This window comes from Sorex araneus, chromosome 3 (genome assembly GCF_027595985.1).
Source record: "Sorex araneus isolate mSorAra2 chromosome 3, mSorAra2.pri, whole genome shotgun sequence".
Classification (NCBI taxonomy): Eukaryota; Metazoa; Chordata; class Mammalia; order Eulipotyphla; family Soricidae; genus Sorex; species Sorex araneus.
The window spans coordinates 200,491,159-200,511,055 of NC_073304.1; the positions used below are offsets into that span (position 1 = coordinate 200,491,159).

Genomic DNA, 19,897 nt, shown 5'->3' on the forward strand with positions numbered 1-19,897 from the left:
CACATTTCTGCCTTTTGATATGCTGTGTTTGAGGCTCACAAAGGCAGGTATGAATGAGAACAAGCTGGGGGAAAAAAAGCACAAGAGAACAAGACAGAAGGGAAAGGTCTTAAATTTCTTAAAAAATAACCACCAAATGAATCAACCTTGAACTTCATCTAACTGGAGATAATGTCTTTGTTGGTATGGCTCCGTGGTGCTTCTGTCCTCCCAAACACAAGGCTTTTTAAGAGAAAAAGTGAAAAAACATTTTTTTCTGGGGAATGGAGACATAGTGTAACAGATAGGGTTTGACTCACATGCAGCCAATCTGGTTTCAATCCTCAGCACTGCGTATGACCCCCAGGCTCTGCCGGGACGGATCCTTGAGCACAGAGCCAGGAGTAACTACTAATCGAGCTCTGCTGGCTATGCCCCCCCCTTCAAAAAAGTAATAATAAACATATATGTGTATATATATATATTTCTTATATATATTTTTTCTTTTTTAGCATTTTCCGTTTCCCTCTTGTTGCAGTGACTGGTGCAGGAGGGATGTGTCACACTTGGTTGTGGGGCTGCTGTTTCAGTTGCTGTGCTCACACACTTGGCCACAATAGTTGCATGAGGGGAGTCCGGTACTAGAATTGTGGTCACACACATAAAGTGCAGCCCTGAGGGCCCCTGGGACTATGCATATGGGTGACACTGGGGATCAGGGATCAAATCCAGCCATGTGGAGGCCTCCCACTTGCAGAGCAGGTGCTCTTTGTTCTCAGGCCCCCATCCTTGTCGCCGAAGCCTCCTTAAGCCAGGCAGCTGCTCCGCACAGCGCTGTGATACTTGGACCTTTGGCCCCAGAGTGTTAGCGAGTACTGATGCCCGTCATATGCTAGCACCCAGCAGGGGCTCAACATTAATTCTAACCAGGGTCAAAGAAAAGGCACACTGTACAATAAACAAATTTGCAAATCAGTGTTTTTAATAAAAATTAAAAATTTTCAAATGATCAAAAATTAAACAAAGGGCATACAACGGTCTTCCATAGAAAGGTAAATTATAAAGGCTCCATCCTTACCTAGATCAAGAAAATCATCCCTGCCTCCCGCCTTCACCATCTTTCAAACACAGCGAAGTAAGCCCATTCTATTCCCCAATTTAATGGCTGAGTTCCATAATGTGAGGAAAGAGGTAGAGAAATATTGACACGACAGCCTTGAAATAGACCCGGGGCTGATGGACAGACAACTCAATAGGAAGTCACCATAAACACCTATCTAATGTTTCTCAATGTTTTCTGGCCCTGATCACCTTCCAGTCTTGCTTCCTTCCTGCCGCCCTCCCCCTCCCCTCCACATAATCCCAACAGTTGGATCCCTAGTCTTGTACCATGCCCGCCACCACCCCCCCTTTTGGACTGGAGTATCCAAGAGGTGCTCAGAAGGGCCATATGGCCTCCAGATGAGAAACGGTGACCTAGACCCCAGCTGGGGCAAAGAAGGGGAGGACGTCAGGGCGGGTGGGCACCGGACACCTAAAACAAAGGGAGCAAATGACCCTCGAGCTGAAGCAGCAGCCAGGTCCTAGGGCGAACAGACCAGAATGGAGGGGCAGCTGCAGCCTGCAGGGCGAGTTCAAGAGCAAGGCCCAAGGGTGTGGCTGAGGGAAGGAGCCAAGTGGACCGACAAGCCCTGTGGGAACGTCAGGGTTGGTCTGGTCTGGACCAGCAGCAAATGGGGCACGTGCGCACGGCCAGAGCGGCCACACGGGATGAGTGAGGGCTGCGGCCCCTCCGGCTGGAGCACACGCCGCAGCAGGAATCAATCAAACTGTGTGGACGGGGGAAAAAAAGGCAGCGTGCGGGCAGCAAGGGCCTGCACCCCATCAGGGTTCTAGGCTTCTGCTGGTGCTCCGCCACGGGGACTCTGGGCCTCAGTTTCTTTTCCATCACCGCGCAGGATGGGTTAGTGGGTTAGATCAATGATTTTCTTTTGTTTGTTTTTTGGGTCACACCCAGAAGTGCTCAGAGGTTAGTTACTTTGGTCGCAGAACAGTGCCAGTCGGCAGCTGTAGAAAGGCTGAAAATTACTGGTTTTCCACCTTGGTTAAAACTGCTGGGTTGGTGGGGGCTGGAGTGACAGTGCAGCGCGTAGGGCGTTTGCCTTGCACTCGGCCGACCCAGGTTCGATTCCCCGCATCCCATATGGTACCCCGAGCACTGCCAGGAGTAATTCCTGAGTGCAGAGCCAGGAGTAACCCCTGTGCACTGCTGGCTGTGACCCCCCCACCAAAATAAAAGCAAAAAAAAAAAAAACCTCAAAACTGCTGGGTTGGGGAGGGTGTCAGAGAGTTGGGGGAGTACTGCTGGTAGGACATTTGCCTTGCATGCAGCTGACACAGGGTTCGATCCATATGGTTTCCTGAGCCCACCAGGAGTGATTCCTGAGTGCAAGCCACAAGTAACCTCTGAGCACCGCCAGGTGTGGACCATAACAAACAAATAAAAAAAAAAACCAAAAAACCTGCCAGTTCATGGACCATATGCAGAACAGGTGCTGGTCGGTGGTGTGAAAGGTTGAAGAACACTGGGCACCCTTACCAGGGCTCTCAAACGACATTCTCCTAATGCAGTCAGGGGCCAAGCTCTCAATTCCCCCCCCCCCCCGGAAAGGAAATATGGCAGCTTCCCAGGGTGGGCGCCAACCTGGCCCTCCATCAAAGGGCCAACTCCCTCTCCCTGCCTGCACGGCTATCTGGGAGGGCCGAGGGGAGAAAAGCAGCAGAAACTCTGAGCCCTACAAAACAGGGCGCCTGATCAACTGGAGCTGCCTGCACAGACTCAGGATGCCCACATGGCAGAGCGGCACAGAATCCGCCATTCCCAGCTCAAGGTCTGGGCTGCCTGCGTTGGCGGCAGGGATGCACCACGCTCTCCGGAGAGGACATGGAGGGAGGGTCAATTTTCCCCTGGAAAAGCGGCAGTGAGCAGGCTCCCAGTCACAGGATCCTGATCCAGAGATCACTTCCGCAGACCCTCTGGCTGGGGTGGGGATGGCATCTCTCCCTCCCTCCCTCTCTCTCTCTAAATGGACTGTTGATTTAAAAACTTTGAGTTTCAGGGTGACGTTCCAACACCAATTCCCTCACCACTATTTCCCCCTGCCAATGTCCTCAGTTTTCCTCCCACCCCCCCAATCCGCCTCCATGGCGAGCACCTCTATTTTGGCACCGTGGTCTACAATAATGTTACTGGCAGGGTTTCTTGCTTCCCTGTCTACTCTCTCCACTATCTTTAAAGTTCATCTTCCCCAGGAACTCTGACCTCCCCCTCTTCCCTACAAGCCAAGACAAAATTAATTACACCACCTGCTCTCTGACCGAGAAAGGCCATCCTCCTGGGGGGGAGGGGGAAATGTCACCAGCAAACAATCCTGACCCAGTCCCTACTTTGCCTTTTCTTTCCCTCTCACTGGGGTCCTCCTCCCCACCCAGTTATTGGCTACAGCTCTCTGAAGGGTGGCTGGCCACTGGGCCGGTGCAGACAGGGGGTTATTTCACACACTCGGGCACTAGGCTTTGGTGCAGCTGGCTGGAGGAGCAGGGTAATTATACTGCATCTCGGAGCCACCAGCAATGAATTTCTGCATAAAGGACAAGACTGGCCATGTATTATTTACGCCAGCATCAGTTTTCCCAGCTGGCTCTATTTACTGTGCAAATTCTCCTCTGTCTGCTGATGAACAAGGCCAGGGTTCAGCCACTCTGGTTACTCTATACGGTGGAGAGGCCCGTGGGGCACCGTACATATTAAACAAGTAGCTGGATTCACCTCGTGCAGGTCACATCCTCTCTTCCTGTTAAATTATATCCCTGGGACGGCAGGGAGCTCACGTTCTCACCGAGTCTTGGCGGTGCACGCAGGTGCGCGAAACCCAATCATCAAGGGGGAAAAGAAGAACCACCAACTGTTTCTAGGGGCCTCCCTCACGGCCAGGGTGGGGGGTGGAAAACGGTGGGGGCAGAAATCAGGCTGGTCCAGGGCTCGGGAATTTTTTTCTTTCGTGTTTAAGAGTCTGGCATAGATGAAGCCACTCCTTTTCACGTTAAAGGAGTGGCTTGCAGTCAGTAACACAGAGACTGTCAAGGAAAAGGAAACCCCATTTCACAGATGGGAAAACAGGGGCGGCAGAGAGAGGGGAAGGGACTGAAAAAGTGGGGAGGGGGAGAGAGAGGGAAAGAGAGGGAGAATAGAAGCTGGAGGGAGTGAGGCCTGACAGTGCTCGGGGGGCTCTGTGGGAGTGATGGTGACGCTCAGGATTATGGGTGACCCACGCAGTCCCAAGGGAGTCTCCGCAGAGATGTGCCAAGCCAGGGGAAGCCGACTACACTGGAAACCAAATGTGGGAACACGGGACCCCGGCACCAGCACAACGTGGGCGTCTCCCCTGAAGCATCCTCTGCTGTGGCCGAGGACTCGGGTGTCTCTGGTACAGTTGGAGTGTGGAGAGCAGCAGCCTCCGGGCCTCAGCCCTCCTCATAGCCGGGCCAGGCCTCCACCCTACAGCGTCGGGCTCCGCTCTGCGGCCCCCCAGCTCTCAAAGTCGACCACCTCCCGACATCCTGTGGGCTAGAGACACAGAAGGGAGGGGACGGTGAGTGTCCCTGTGTAGCAGCCCGAGCCGGGAGCCCTCTTGGGTTACCGTCTCAGCTGCCAAGCCTCCCGCCTTCCAAGATCTGCCCCCGGTCAAGTCAGCAGCGGGCCCAGAAACCACCCTCCCGGGCGGCAAGGCCAAGCACTGGCATCCCCCTGGGGCGGGCTCACCAGGCGGGAAGACTTGGTCAGACACGCTGTGCGCTGGCCGCTGGGGCCTCCTGCCCCTTCGCCGCCCACGTCCAGGAGAATCCGGGTGTTGGGCACGAAACTCCAGGCGCGCCCCAGCGCAGGCTTGAGCCTCCCACTGTCTCTGTCTCGGGTCAGGTGGTTGGTCACCTAGGGGAGAAAGACGTCCCCAGGGACGCGGGGCTCCATAAGCTTAGCCGGCAGCAGTTTTCCCGCTTCCTTTCACAGACGAGGACAGGGAGTGGGGCAGGGAGATGACCCCAGTGCCCTTCCTCATCCCCTCGGAACTGAAACTAGACGCCTGGGTTCGTGACTCTGCAGCTTGTTCCGATGAACGAAGAGGACCTGGGCGAGACCCACCCAAGTAGGGGGTGACGGGGCATGTGTCAGGGGAGAAGCCAGGCCGGTGGCCACCTTTCCTGATGGGAAGCTGGTAGTGGACGATTTTTTTATTTCTTCTTCGGGGGGAGGAGGGGAGGAGCTGGGGCCACACTGATGCTCAGGGGTTACTTCTGGCTCTACCCTCGGGAATCACTCCTGGAGGTGCTTGGTGGAACCATACAGGATGCTGGGGATGGAACCCAGGTAGCATATAAGACCAACACCCTATCTGCTGTGCTGTCTCTGAGCCCTGGCAGTGGGCTTGAGTCTCCTGTGCCTCAAGAGAAGGCTAAGCGCCTTTTCCTCACCACCACTGCCAGGCCGAGGTCCCGGGCCAGGGTCTTCAGCTCCCGGGCCAGCTGCATCATCAAGGCCAAGCCTGCGGGAGAAATAGAGCAGAGGGCAGCTGGGCAGTAAGGATCAGACCGGCCGGACCCGGGCCCTGTGACTGCTGGATGAAATCTCATCTCTCTGATCCTGGACTCTGGTACCCCACTCACCTTCCCTCTGCTGGCCGCCCAGAAGGGGTGACACCACCGCTGCGACCGAGTCCACGATAACCACCTTCACCATGCCCGAAGAACCGCTCACCTGTGGGGGTGGTAGGGGAAGCAATTCCATGACCCAGGGGGCTCCAGGGATGCCCACTTACGGAGAAGTGTGTTCCTCAATCCAATGCAGCTAAGAACTGGTCCCTGCCCCAAGCACAGTTGCCCAGGAAACGTGGGATTTTTTTTATTCTAGGTGTACCACGGTTACCCGAGGAACTGAGTCCACAGAGAGGGTTTAAAATCTCAGGGCAGGGGCCAGAGCGACAGAACAGCAGCTATGGTGCTTCCATTGCACACAGCTGACCCCATTCAATCCCTGGCATCTCACGTGGTCCTCTGAGCCCCACCAGGAGAGAGACAGATGCCAGAAGCTCAAGGTATGGGACCGGAGCAATAGCACAGTGGGTAGGGCATTTGCCTTGCATGCAGCCAACCCAGGTTTGGTTTCCATATCCTGATCCCATATGGTCCCCGAGCATCGCCAGGAGTAACCCCTGTGCATCACTGGGTGTGACCCAAAAAGAAATAAAAATAGCTCAAGACACATGCTTTATTTCTCTGAAAGCCTCAGGATTCTCAGCTATCTTGTATGCTTCCCTTTCCTTGCTTTTCCTTCTTGTATCCAAGTTATTTGCTCATTCCAATTCCTTAACTTGGATATTCATCAGTATTTATTGTCTTTTTTTCTCTTTGGGTGACACCCTGTGATGCACAGGGGTTACTCCTGGCTCATGCACTCAGGAATTACTCCCGGTGGTGCTTGGGGGACCACATGGGATGCTGGGAATCGAACCCTAGTTGGCTGCGTGCAAGGCAAATGCCCTAGCCGCTGTCGCTGTGCTATCACTCTAGCCCCTATCTACTGTCTTTTGCAAATCGTCGTCCATCTTGCAGTTATTAACTCTAGGTCTAGGCCAGTCAACAGTTTGGCTGAGAGAACAGGAGAGGGAGTGGAAGAGGGAGAGGGAGAGAGGGTGAGAGCAGGGAAGGAGGGAGAGAGAGAGAGAGAGAGAGCGCGCGCAAAATAACTAAATAACTAAAATTGCTTAGCCTTTCCTGATTATCTGAGAGGAGACTGAGATTTCTGGGTAAATAGGGACATACATCAAGCCTTTCACTGCTTATACACAGAGCTAGCAAACCATGATCCGTACACTTCTAGGCAGTTAAACTGTATATAATCCCCTTCCTTTTTGATTATTTTTTTGGGGGGAGGGGACACACCTAGCTGTGCTCACCTAGCTAACTCCTGATTATGTGCTCAGGTATCACTCCTGGTGGGGGTCACTATATGCTTCTGGGGATCAAACCTAGGCAAGAGCCTGACCTGTGCTATCTCTACACGACCCCATATTCTCTTAACTGTAAGGCCAGTGACTAATTTCCACTTAATAAAATGTCAGAGGTGGGGAGGCGGATGGAGCTCAGCAGTAGAGCCCTTGCCATGCGTGTGTGAGACCCCGGGGTCTCTGCTTGGCACTGCAGGAAAAAACAAATAAAATGTCAGGGGTAGGGGCCAGAGTGATAGGACTGCGGGGAGGGTGCTTGCCCTACATGTGGCCTACCTGGGTTCAATCCCCGGCATCCCATATGGTCCCCAGAGCACTGTCAGGATTAATTCCTGAGTGCAGAGCCAGGAGTAACCCCTTTGCATCGCTGAGTGTGACCCACCCACACCCCCAAACTCTTTTTACATAAATAAATAATAAGATGTCAGGGGTGCTGGGTTGGCCCTTGCCCCAAGGCTAGGCCCGCTGGCTTTTGGGCTGGGTCAGATTTCGCTCCATCAGGACTGTGTTGCTGATGGCCCTCATCCACGAGGACTGTGCCGGGAACAGCCTGGGGAAGATCCCTTACGAGGCTACCGCAGGGCCTTGAGGAGTCCAGGAAATATATCCTGCCAGGACTGAGTAACCTTGTAAATTCTTTTTTTTGGAGGGGATAGGGGGAGCTTTTTGGGTCACACCTAGCAATGCTCAGGGGTTATTTATGGCTCTGCACTCAGGAGTCACTCCTGGCGGTGCTTGGGGGACCATATGAGATGCCAGGGATCAAATCCAGGTTGGCCGCATGCAAGGCAAATGCCCTACCCGCTGTACTCTCTCTCCGGCCCCACTGTAAGGAAATTCTTCCCCATTTGAATTTCTCAATAAGAGAACAGAGCCCAGCACCCGAGGCAGAGCTTGGCAGGCTGGACGCCCAGGCTGGGGTTTGACTGCTTGGCTTGATCACGGCATGGTCCCCAGAGTCTCTCAAAGGGTGACCTGCCAGCCCCCCAAGCACTGAGCCTGGAGTAGCTCCTGAGCGTTGAGGGTATGGTCCAAAAAACAGAACAGAAAATGAAACAAAAAAAAAAAAAAAAAAAAAAGGAGGGAGGAAATGTCAGTTGGAGCCATAGTACAGAGGTAGGGCATTTGCCTTGCACGCGGTCAACCACCTAGGTTCGATCCCCAGCATCCCCTCTGGTTCCCCCAGCACCGCCAGGAGTGATTCCTGAGTACAATGCCAGGAGAAACTCCTGAGCATCACTGAGTAGGGCCCCCCCTGCTCCGCCCCAAAGAAGAACCCAAGGCTGGAGTGATAGCACATTGGGTAGGGCGTTTGCCTTGCACGTGGCTGATCTGGGTTCAATCCTGACATCCCATATGGTCCCCCCAAGCACCGCCAGGAGTAATTCCTGAGTGCAGAGCCAGGAGTAACCCCTGAGCAACGCTGGGTGTGACCCAAAAAGCAAAATAATTAAAAACAAACAAACAAAAAAAAACCAAAGAAGTTCGAACCCAGCTCAGGGACCAGGCTAGCCCAGTGTGGTAGGCGTGCCGGCCTGAGGCCTCGGGCATGAGCACACCCAGTGTGCTGTGACCCCCAGCACCACCACGGGCGGCTCCAGCTTAGCACAACTGGGTGTGCGTGAGCACAGCCAGGGGAGCTGACTCCAGGAGAGCACAACTAAGACTATCCCGCACCCCCAGTCATTACAACACAACAACAAAGGGGAGGGGAGAAATAAAGAGTGAAAAATAAATAAACAAAAGGGACACCGGCAACTGATGCCTGGAGTGGAGCGGGAGGCAGAGAGGCAGAGAGGCAAAGAGGCAAAGAGCGCCCGTGCCCAGCCCTGCAGACATGGAATCCGCACTCCTGCCTCCGGGCTGCTCCCGGGGCAGAGAGACACAGCGCCCTGCTCCCTGCTCAGTAGAGCCTTTAGTGCTCGGAGTCGGCAGATCTGGATTCAGCCTGATTCTCAGCCTCAAGAGGGTGGGTGAGGGGCCTGGAGCAATAGTACGGCAGGTAGGGCATTTGCCTTGTGTGCAGCTAACCCGGGCTTGATCCCCAGCCTCCCATACGGTCCCCTGAGCACTGCCAGGAGCAATTCCTCAGTGCAGAGCATTACTGGGTGTAACCCAAAAAGCAAAAAAAAAAAAAAAAAAAGAAAAAAAAAGATGTGGGTGGCTTTGGGGTTGCTTGTGGGATTTTGCGGGCCCTCACTCTTCTCCTCTCCAGTGCAGAAAGGACTGGAATTGACTGGATGGCACGAGGTCAGTGAGGCCATGCCCAGCTCTGACTCCCACCAGTGCAATAATTAAATGTTCTAAACCTTATATAAATGATTTCCTGGGCCAGAGAGGCAGCACAGCGGGTAGGACGCTTGCCTGACATGTGGCTGACCTGGGTCCCATCCCAGCACCCCATATGGTCCCGCTGTCAGGGTCACAATCCTCCCCCAGTACCCCAGCACAACCAGGAATAGCCCCTGGTATATAGCCAGGTATGTCCCCCAAACGAAACAGAAATAGAAAGTTCTGGAAGATAAATAAAATGTACTGTGCTTTGTAATGTGTATCTACAGGCTGTTAAAATCCTGCCTAAACCCACAGCAAACACTGCTGGCTACCAAGGCAAATGCCACTGCAAACCTCCGTCCTCGCTGACAGGACGGGGGCTGTGTCTCAGTGCAGGGCCAGCTCTCTGGGCTGTAGGGAGGAAAGACAGCAGCCTGTGCAAAGCTGGGTGGGATCAGCGGGAGAAACAGACTCACCCGAGGAGCCCAGGACGGCGGCCCTCGCCTACTCCAGACTCCGGGGAGAGAGTGACTCGCCCACAGGATCCCCGTGTCTGACACTCAGACTCTACCACCTGTGCTCAAGGCCCAGCACAGAGGGCGTGAAGGGAGGGCATGGCAAGATCCCAGCCCCAGAGGGCCTTCTGCAAGGGGCCACTTTGCATGTGGGCTATGCAAAGCCTCTGCATCTGGACTTGCGGCCTGGTGGCCGGAGTCCCAGGCCTGCACCTCCGCCTGTCCCCGCAGGATCTTCGGGCAGACACTGCGGGGTGGCTCACCTGCTGGCCCAGGGCTCCTCGGAGGTCCTGCAGCACGCCGAACAGGTGGAAGATGTCAAAGGCCCGCGCCACCTGAATCCTCCGCAGTGCCGCTGCCTGGAGGGATGGAAGAGAGAGGGGAGCAGGGGGCCAAGCCCCAAGAGGGCTCTGAGGGCTGAGAAGGAAGGAGGAAGAGGCACTTGGACACAAGGACTCACAACTCTGGGCTTGGCCTCAAGAGACAAGAGAACCGCTTCTCAAACTGACAGCTGCCTGAGGCCAAGCTGGGGAGCCAGGGGGGAGAGTGTCAAGGCTGACAAGCCATGTCTGCCATGGGCAAGAAATGGGACACACACACACACACACACACACACACACACACACACACACACACACACACACACTTGTATTTCTGGGGCCCGGGGCAAGAAATGGGACACACACACGCACACACACAGACACACACTTGTATTGGTCCGGGGCAAGAAATGGGACACACACACACACACGCACACACACTTGTATTACCACATGTGAGGATCTGGGGTCCGGAAGAGCCATGGCAAGAAATGACACACACACACACGTATGTATTACCACATGTGAGGAGCTGGAGTCCAGAAGAGTCATGTCAAGCAATGGGACACACACAAACACACACACACACACACACACACACACACACACACAATTACCACATGTGAGGATCTGGGGTCCGGAAGAGCCATGGCAAGAAATCACACACACACACACACACACACACACACACACACACGTATGTATTACCACATGTGAGGAGCAGGGGGGTCTGGAAGCGCCAGGGCGGGGGGCAACCAAGTTCTGAGGATGTGTAACTGGGGCAATCTGAAGGGCTTGTGCAGCAGCAATAGCACAGCAGGTTTCAAAGGCAGAAAGGACTATTCGTCAGATGTCCCGCATGCCACCTGGGGCACAGTGGGGTCAGTCTGTGTCCCACGTGTGAAGGGAGCCTCCCCCGGTGGCCCTCACCTGCTCCTCCTCATCTGGGGTCCGGGCCTGGAGCAGCCGGAGGAGGCGGCAGGCTGTCAGCCCTCCGCTGGAGTCCACGTACAGGACGTTCTGCTGCAGGCTGTGGGCTACGTTCGCAGCCACGCAGAGACAGACCTGGGTGGACACAGGGCCAGGGCAAACCGGAGTCTTCAGAGAGGCCCCAGGGTGGGGACTCCCCCCGACCCCAGCCAGACCCCATATAGGGCCTGTCCCCCACCACCGACACGGTCAGCTCTGAACCCACAGAGCACAGGCACCCCGGACTCTGAACCCAGCTCTCTCAACCCTCGAGCCACCTTCCTACCTGGGTCTTGCCACTGCCTGGGCCTCCTACAATTTCGGTCACTTCTCCGGTGTAGAGGCCAGCATCGAGCAGTCTGTCCAGGCTGCAGGCGGGGACAGAGAATCACACAGGCCAGACCCGCACGGCGGCCCTCCAAGCCCTCTTTCCAGACTCGGGTTTATGTTTCTCAGAAATGTTTAATTTTCAGCATATGGCTTGTATGCCTGCTCCACTCAATTTATACCAAAGTGTTCCATTTTCTTTGCAGCCATTGTAAATGGTCCTGTTTTTAATTTCTGTTTCCTCGTGTTCATCGGGGGCATACAGAAATGCAATTGTTGTTTTTCTTTGGTTTTTTTTTTTTCTTATGTGCGGATTTTCAATCCTGCAACCCTGGTGAACTCACTCACTAGCTCGAGGAGCTTTTAATTATTTTCTATTTGCTTGTTTTCCTTCGTCTTCTCCATTTGGCTCAGAGCACCCTGGGGCAAACACGGGCCAACATCATTACATCCCCAGCACTCACACACGGCCTGACACAAAGGAGGGGTGAGAAATCTTCCCAGAGAAATGACCTACACTTGTGGCTTCGTTCCTCTCTGTCAACAGTCTGGCTGGGGTAGCCTCGGTGAGCCCAAGATAGGGCCAATCAGGCCATTCCCAATCCAGGGTCTATTGCTAAAGCCCCCAAAAACAGGTCCCTACCCCCCATACCCCACCCTGAAAGCCCTCTTTATCCCCCGCTCTAAGCTGATGACCACTGATGACCACGGGGAATCCACCCCTCCCGGGCACACCCATCTGGCAGTAGTGTTCCAGTGTGCTCGGGCTGCAGTGCTCACACATGTGCCCACCAAAGGTCAGGTCACACTTCCAGCCTCTGGGCTCCCCCTTTGCTGCTAGGGCAGAGTACCTTAGTGGTCAGTGGTACACACCTGGCCGTGTGCCGGGGGACCCTCCCTCTGTGGCAGTGCTGGGAGTATCAGAGAGCAAAGCACTGGACAGCACCAAGGATCCAACTCTCGGCTGCACACTTGCATGCAGGAGCTTTTAGCCACTGAGCCATCCTCTGGGGCCTCAAAGTGGCTCTTTGGCTTTGTGGTGTCACACCAGCAATGCTCAGGGGTTTCTCCTGGCAGTGCTCGGGGAATAGGTGGAGTGCTGGGGATTGAACTCAGATTGGCTGCATGCAAGGCAAATGCCCTACCCACTATCTTATTGCTCCGGTCCTGACTTGAAATTCTGCCCCTTCACGGGCCTGAGCGATTCAGTGGGTAGGGCACTTGCCGTATCCATATGGCATCCCATATGGTCCCTGAGCCTCCCCAGGAGTGATTCCTGAGTGCAGAGCCAGGAGTAAGCTCTGAGCACTATTGGGTGTGGCTCCCAAACAAACAAACAAAAAAAAAAAACAAAAGAAGGAAATCTGCCCCGTGACCTCTCTCTGTACGAGACAAGGAACACCTTGGTAAGCATCCTTCATTTTAGCGACCCCAAGTTTACAACCACAGGTCCCTGCCAGTCAAAATGTTCCAGTTCCCATTCCATTCTGACGGCTTCTTGGGAGAGGTGCACATCCCCCGACTCGGCTGAGTGAGCCCCAGCGCCTACACTCCTGGGTCCTACTCCTCTGAGCTCAGAGGGACCCGGGTTCCTTTACAGCACTGGCTTTCCCAGGCCAGAAGCCTCCGCATGATTTAAGACCTGAGTTGAAACGCAAATTTCACACCAGAGAGATAATGCTGCAGTTAAGGCACATGCTGTGCATGTGGTCCCCAGTTAGTGTGCTCTTGGCTACCACATACGGTCCCTTGGGTAATGTCGGGGGTTACTCTTGAACGAAGAGCCTGGAATAACCCCTGAGCACTGCCAGGTGTGGCATATCCCCACTCCCCCCCCCCCCCACACAAAAACACTCTCGCCCCATCCTAGCGCGTCACTCTAAATCCAAGCACTCTACCAGCTGCACTCTCTCTCCAGACCCATGACCATCTCTTAAGCTTTCTTAACGACTCTGCCATGCAGCTGGGCATTCCCTACGGGTCTCCACTGTTCAGTTAGGAACCTACTATATTCCTGACCTGGTGAAGGCATTTCACAAGGAATTTTTTTTTTCTTTTTGGGTCACACCTGGTGATGTACAGGGGTTACTCCTGGCTCTGCTCTCAGGAATTACCCCTGGCGGTGCTCAGGGGACCATATGGGATGCTGGGACTTGAACCCAGGTTGGCTGTGTGCAAGGCAAACAACCTACCTGCTGTGCTATTGCTCCAGCCCCTCACAAGGAATTTTTTATTTTTTATTTTTTTTGGCTTTGGGGCGGGGGTCACACCCAGCAATGCTCAGGGGTTACTCCTGGTCTGCACTCAGGGATTACTCCTGCTGTTGCTTGGGGGACCAAATGGGATGCCAGGGATCGAGCCCAGGTCGGCCGCATGCAAGACAAATACCCTACCCACTGGAATTTCACCTCGTACTGGAACTCTGGCCCCCACAAGGAATTTCTAGTCCCACCTGTCCACTCCTTTCTCGGACTTTCAGTCCACGTCTGTGGCAGCCTGAGGTGGAAATTTCCAGTCACTGTCTCAGCCAGTTCCAGTCCACAAGTGTGAAATACAGGCTATAAGCCACTGCACCTTCCTACCAATCACCTCTAATCTGGCAGTTCAACAGGAAGAAAGCCTGAGCCTGCTTAGAGACAGACTAACCCCTGAGTTTTAGCACTTGTTCGGAATACAGAAACTTCTGAGAATTTTCTGTCTCCCTGCAGTTTTTAGTCACTCAGATGTTGTCAGAAACCCTCACACTTCCTGCAGGCCTTATCCTAAAGGTGGGGTGGAGGGGTGGGGATGCGGGTACTGAGACAGCTAAAATAATCACCAATCTTCCCGCCCAAACAGCTTCTTCCAAGGTGCAGACGACTATCCTCAGGAGAAACCCAAACACCACAGCGGCACTGAGGGTGCCGACGAGGCCCAGCCCTGCCTGCCTGGGGGTCACCAGGCACTTCCCAAGTACCTCCTTAACTGGGGAGCTAGAGATAGAACAGCAGGTAGGGTACTTGCCTTGCCTGCAGCCAATCAGGATTCAATCCCCAGCACCCCATATGGGGCAGAGTCCCGCCAGGAATGATCCCTGAGCACAGAGCCGGAGCAAGCCCTGAGCACTGCCAGATGTGGCCCCCCAAAAACCAAACCAAAAGTAATGTCCATTGGGTGGCCAGAGAGATAAGAGAGCAGGGAGGGCACTCGCCTTGTACGTGGCCAACCCACGTTTGACCCCCAGCACTCCAGATGGTCCCCTGAGCACTTCCTAGAATGATCCCCAAACAGAGAACTAGGAGTAAGCCCTGAGCACTGCTGGGTAAGGCAAAAAAAAAAGTCACATCCACTGGAGCTGAGGAGATAGCTCAACAATTGGAGTATACATCCAACACGTGGAAGGCCCTGGAGTGTGACTCCTAGTACCACAGGGCGCCCTGAGACTATGGCTGTGGCCCGAGGACCCCAGCTCCACTGGGTCTAAGCAGCGCTGTAATGTCAGACCTGGGCATTGAACCATCTGGCCTGGAGGGTCAAGAATGACTGGGAGTGGGGGCTGGAGCAATAGCACAGCGGGCAGGGCGTTTGCCTTGCACGTGGCCGACCCGGGTTGATTCCCAGCATCCCATATGGTCCCCCACACACCACCAGGAGTAATTCCTGAGTGCAGAGCCAGGAGTCAGCCTGAGCATAGCCGGGTGTGACCCAAAAAGCCAAAAAAGAGAAAAAAAAAAAGAATGACTGGGAGTGGCCCCTGGTCCCCTGAGCATTGCTTGGGAGGTTCCCCCCAACAACAACAACAAAATCAGGTTGTACCCATTCACTGTGTCCATGTTCTGTCTAAGGTGTCATCTCGGACTGTTCGTACCCATGTGCACTTAGTTGCCCGTCTCCACTACCACCTGTCTTAGATAAGAATCCCTTGGGAGGGTCTTGCTCCTGCCAGCCCCCTTGCCCTGCCCATCACCTCAAGCTCAAGTCCTGCAACCCCTGGAGGGAGGCGAACAAGTTAGCGCCAAGTTCTCAGACTCAAGGAGAGACACCGGCCTTGAAGGGCCCGGTCTCCCACACACCGCCGAGTCTCATAACAGGTCACCACACTCTCCTCTCTAACAGATGGATTTGTTTCTACTTTTAAATCTTCTATTTTTTTTGGGGGGGGGGCAGTGGGGCGGCACACCCACCAGTACTCAGGGCTTGCTCCTGGATCTGTGCTCAGGAATCACTCGTAGCAAGTGCCTGGGGGACCATATGGGATGCTGGGGACCAAACCGGGGTCAGTGCGATGCAAGCGCTCTCCCTGCTGTGCCATCTCTCAGGCTCTACGAGATGGTTCTGATCACCACACTGTCCCCAGTGACTGGAAGGACACAGGAAACAGCACCCTGCTCCACCGGGCACAGAGCCTGGTTATTGGGAAGCACTCGGAGGAAGGCCCGCCTCCTTCCCAGAACACCTTGGGTTCCCGAGTGGCCCACAGCAGCTGCAATCCTAGCTGGCCACTACGTTGCACCCTAAAATGCTTCCCTCGCGCCTGTTTGATCGGCTCCCCAAGTCCAATGCATCACCCCCCTCCTTACACTGCCCACCCAGAGCTGTGCCTCTGTTTACCTGCTCTCCTCTCCACCCCCCAGCCCCAGACCACAGGAGTGCAGAGCTTGCCAACCCTCCCCCATTGTGCCCTGCACAGGCCTGCCTCCAGCAGGGCAGCAGGGACCCACTGAGGTCTGCCGCAGCCTCCCCCTGAGCGCCCAGGGGGTACCCCGCCAGCTGGGGAGGGGATAGGGGGAATGAGGTCCGGCAGCCAAGGAAGCAAGCTGCATCCAGGTGCACTTGCCAAAAGGATGTGCTCCGGAAGCAGCAGGGGCCAAACCAATGCAGACTGTCCAGGTGGCAGAGCTCTGCTTCAAACTCCACACTCAGGGGCCGGATTGATAGTACAACGATGAGGGTGTTTGCCTCGCACGCAGCCAACCCGGGTTTGATCCCTGGCATCCCATAAGGCCCCCTGAGCACCATCCGGAGTGACTGATTCCTGAGTGCAGAGTCAGGAGTAACCCCAGAGTATCGCTGGATATGAGCCAAAAAGGAAAAAAAAAAACAAATAAATGCAAAACAAATTCCACACTCAGGGGGCTGGAGCGATAGCACAGCGGGTAGGGCGTTTGCCTTGTATGCGGCTGACCAGGGTTCGATTCCCAGCATCGCACGGTCCGCCAGGAGTTAATCCTGAGTGCAGAGCCAGGAGTAACCCCTGTGCATCGCTGGGTGTGACCCCCCCCCAAAAAAAGCAAAAACAAACAAATTCCACACTCAGGCAGGAAAGAGGTCAGACTCCCTGGGCCAGAAGCTGCCTGCCTGTCCTCAACTTGCTCCTCCCCTTTCCAAACAACGTGGCAGGGAGAACCTCTACGAGGAAGTTCTCTGGCCCTCCTCCGGCCCTCTCACTGCAGGATACGGAAACAGACCAAGTTCTGGATCCTGCCACGCACTCCTCCCTGACTCAAGTGGGACCACCCACCACTCCTATCGGTCACTGTGAGATTATCAACCTGAGTAGAACGGTGACTTGTTCTTTCTTGCGCTGGTCTTTTGTTTTGTCTTGTTGGGACATACCCAGCTGTGCTCAGGGCTTACTCCTGGCTCTACACTCAGGGATCACTCCTGCTGGGCTTTAAGGGAACCCTTGTGTGGTACTAGGGATCAAACCCAGGTCATGTGCATGCAAGACGTGTGCTATACTATCACTCGGGCTCCTCTTGCCCTACTCTTATTGCTGGGGCCCCAAATGTGCTCTAACACTCCTCTCTTTCTTACTCTTGTGTATGTGTGTCTTGGGGTTTGCAGAGGGGCAGGGGGTGTGGGGAGTGACCTCCACAGCAGTGGTTAGGAGACCACGGGTCAGTCCCAGTGATGTTTGGCTGACATGTGTGGGTCTGATAGCTCAGTGTCGGGGTTGCCAATGCTATACTCAATGGTGCTGGGGACTGTGGGGTGTAGTACAGGATATGCAACTCAGGGTCTGGTTCGTGCAAGGCGTGTGCTCCAGCCCAAGCCCTCTCCTCCCTGTCCTCTCTTGCCCATGTCCCCCATAGTCTTCGGTGTCAGAGCTTGAACCCACATCTCACGCATGCAAGGCACACACTTAATCACCGAGCCACAGCCCTGGTCCTCTGGGCCTGCTGTTTCTAGTTTTGGTTGGGGACCACTTCCAACAGTGTCCAGCAGCGACTCCTAGTTTAATGGTCAGGGTCACTCCTGGTGGTGCTTGGGGGGGACCCTGGGGTGGTGGGGATTGAACCCCAGCTCCAGTAAGTACAGCTTGTGCTCCCGCTCCTTGGCCCTTGCTCTATTCATTTTTAAATTTTCTTTTTGGTGTTTGGTCACACCCACAGAACTCAGGGCTACTCCTGGCTTTAAGCTCAGGGATCATTCCTGGCGGTGCTCAGGGGACAAGGAAGTCATCCTATGTGAGGTCAGGGATCAAACTGGGATCAAATTGCAAACAAGGTACACACCTAATCCACTGTACTATCTCTCTGGCCCCATCCTGGCCCATTAAGTGAAACAGGAGGCAAGGTCGGAGAAGCCTTAGTCTGAGCTGATGAACAATGAGATACTGACATCTCGCAGGGCAGAGCTGACCCCAGTATGCTGTGTGGGGGAGTGCCACTTACAACGGGTAGTGTTTCTGACTGGGGGAGTGAGGTGCTACTGGCACTTAGTGAGCAGAGGTCCAGGATGTCACCAAATGCCCTACAAAGCCAGGACAGTTCCCAATCCCCTAATCCTCAACAGTTATTCTGGAAGTTAAGAGTGGAAGAGGTGGGCCGGAGAGATCAGACCACACAGCTGTTAGGGCCCTTGCCTTACACACGGCCAATCAGATGCAATTTTTTTTTTTTTTTGCTTTTTGGGTCACACCTGGCAATGCACAGGGGTTATTCCTGGCACATGCACTCAGGAATTATTCCTGGCGGTGCTCAGAGGATCATATGGGATGCTGGGACTCGAACCCGGGTCAGCCGTGTGCAAGGCAAACACCCTACCTGCTGTGCTATATCACTCCAACCCCCCAGGTTGGATTTTTAACATCCTATATGGTCCCCTGAGCACTGCCAGGAGTAATTGTGAGTGCAGAGCCAGGAGTAATCCCTAAGCATCACCAGGTGGGGTCCCTCAAATAACAAACAAAATGTGGCAGAGTGCTCAGAAGCCCTGAAGTCCCAGCAGCTGCATTCTAGAATCAAGTGCTTGCAGCTGAGCCGAGGGGCCCTGCCTCTCCCCCTGCCCACGTCCACATACCCACCTTCCGAGGCCAGTGGACAGGATGGCCATGGAGGTCTTCAGCTCCTCGTACAGATCAGCTCCATTGAGGGGGAAGGCTGAGAACTGAGCCAGCAGCACCCGCCTCAGGGCGACCAGGGCCTGCCAACGGGGTGGCGGTGGCAGCTCACAACGGGGCAGTAGTGCCAGAAAGCCAGGGAGGTCCCCCAGGAGGGAAGGGGGGCAACAGGAGGGCACCCCTCACCCACACCTTTGCTCCCTTGCCCCAAGGGACGGGCATTTGGACCCCCAGTTGTGGGGCGCTGGGCACGGCCAGCTCACCTTATACGATAAGCCACATTTCTGGGCTACCTCCTCCAAGTCTGCGGAAACCAGGTCCAACACTGCAAAGAAGACACGTGTTGAGGGGGCTCGAATACAGCGAGTGGGGAGCTGGCCGGCGACCCGGGTTCGATTCCCGGCATCCCACTTGGTCCTGCGAGCACCGCCGGGCGTGATTCCCTAGTGCCGCTGCTCCCAACAGTCCTGGGTGAAACGCAGCGCGCGGCGGGCGGCGGCGTGGGGGCCGGCCCCCGGGGTCCCCGCAGGAGCCCCCTCCCACCTCCCGGGGCCTGGGGGAGAGAAGCGGGGCGGCGGGGCCCCCGGGCCGTCACCTGTCTTGATCCCGTGGCTCCTCAGGAGCTCGACCGTGTCGTGCGTGAGGCCCGGGCACAGCCCGGCCCGGAGCACGCCCATGCCGAAGGGGTGCGAGGGTGCGGGGGTGCGGGGTACTGGGGTGCCCGGCGCCCTGGAGCCGCCCAGCCCGGCCCGGACTGCCACTTCCGGCTTCGCGGGTCCAGCGCCGGACCTGCAGCGCCCTCTGCCGGCCGCGCGGTGAATCGCGGTTCCCGCCGCGCGCAGACTCACGCCCTCCCCCTCGCCCCTGAGTGCGCACGCGCAGCTTCCTGGCGCCCGCCTGGAGTCCTGAGCGCTGCGGGCAGCGGAGGTCCGCAGGTTCGAGCCACCGCGCTGCATCTCCCCGTGCGAGAAAGGAGAACGGTGCAGAGGGCTCAACTCTTCCAGATCCTTCCGAAGTAGAGGACTGATCCTGATCCCCATAAAAAATGTCAGCACACACACGAATATAACTTGGTGCTTTCTCGTGGGTTTTTTTTTCTTCCTGCCCCGGAAGAAATAAAAACATTTA

At 55.3% G+C, this 19,897-nt stretch overlaps 1 protein-coding gene across 1 annotated transcript; it reads right to left on the reverse strand.

Annotated features, from left to right (window-relative positions):
- Window positions 1-4,021: 4,021 nt before the first annotated feature.
- On the reverse strand, window positions 4,022-19,546 carry RAD51D (RAD51 paralog D). Its single transcript, XM_004608842.2, has 10 exons — window positions 19,365-19,546; window positions 19,033-19,094; window positions 18,734-18,852; window positions 11,405-11,486; window positions 11,080-11,214; window positions 10,093-10,188; window positions 5,701-5,791; window positions 5,509-5,579; window positions 4,802-4,969; window positions 4,022-4,606 (listed from the first exon to the last, which is right to left on the reverse strand). The coding sequence occupies exons 1-10, from the start codon at window positions 19,444-19,446 to the stop codon at window positions 4,538-4,540; spliced, it is 975 nt and encodes a 324-aa protein (XP_004608899.2). The 5' UTR covers window positions 19,447-19,546; the 3' UTR covers window positions 4,022-4,537.
- Window positions 19,547-19,897: the final 351 nt, after the last annotated feature.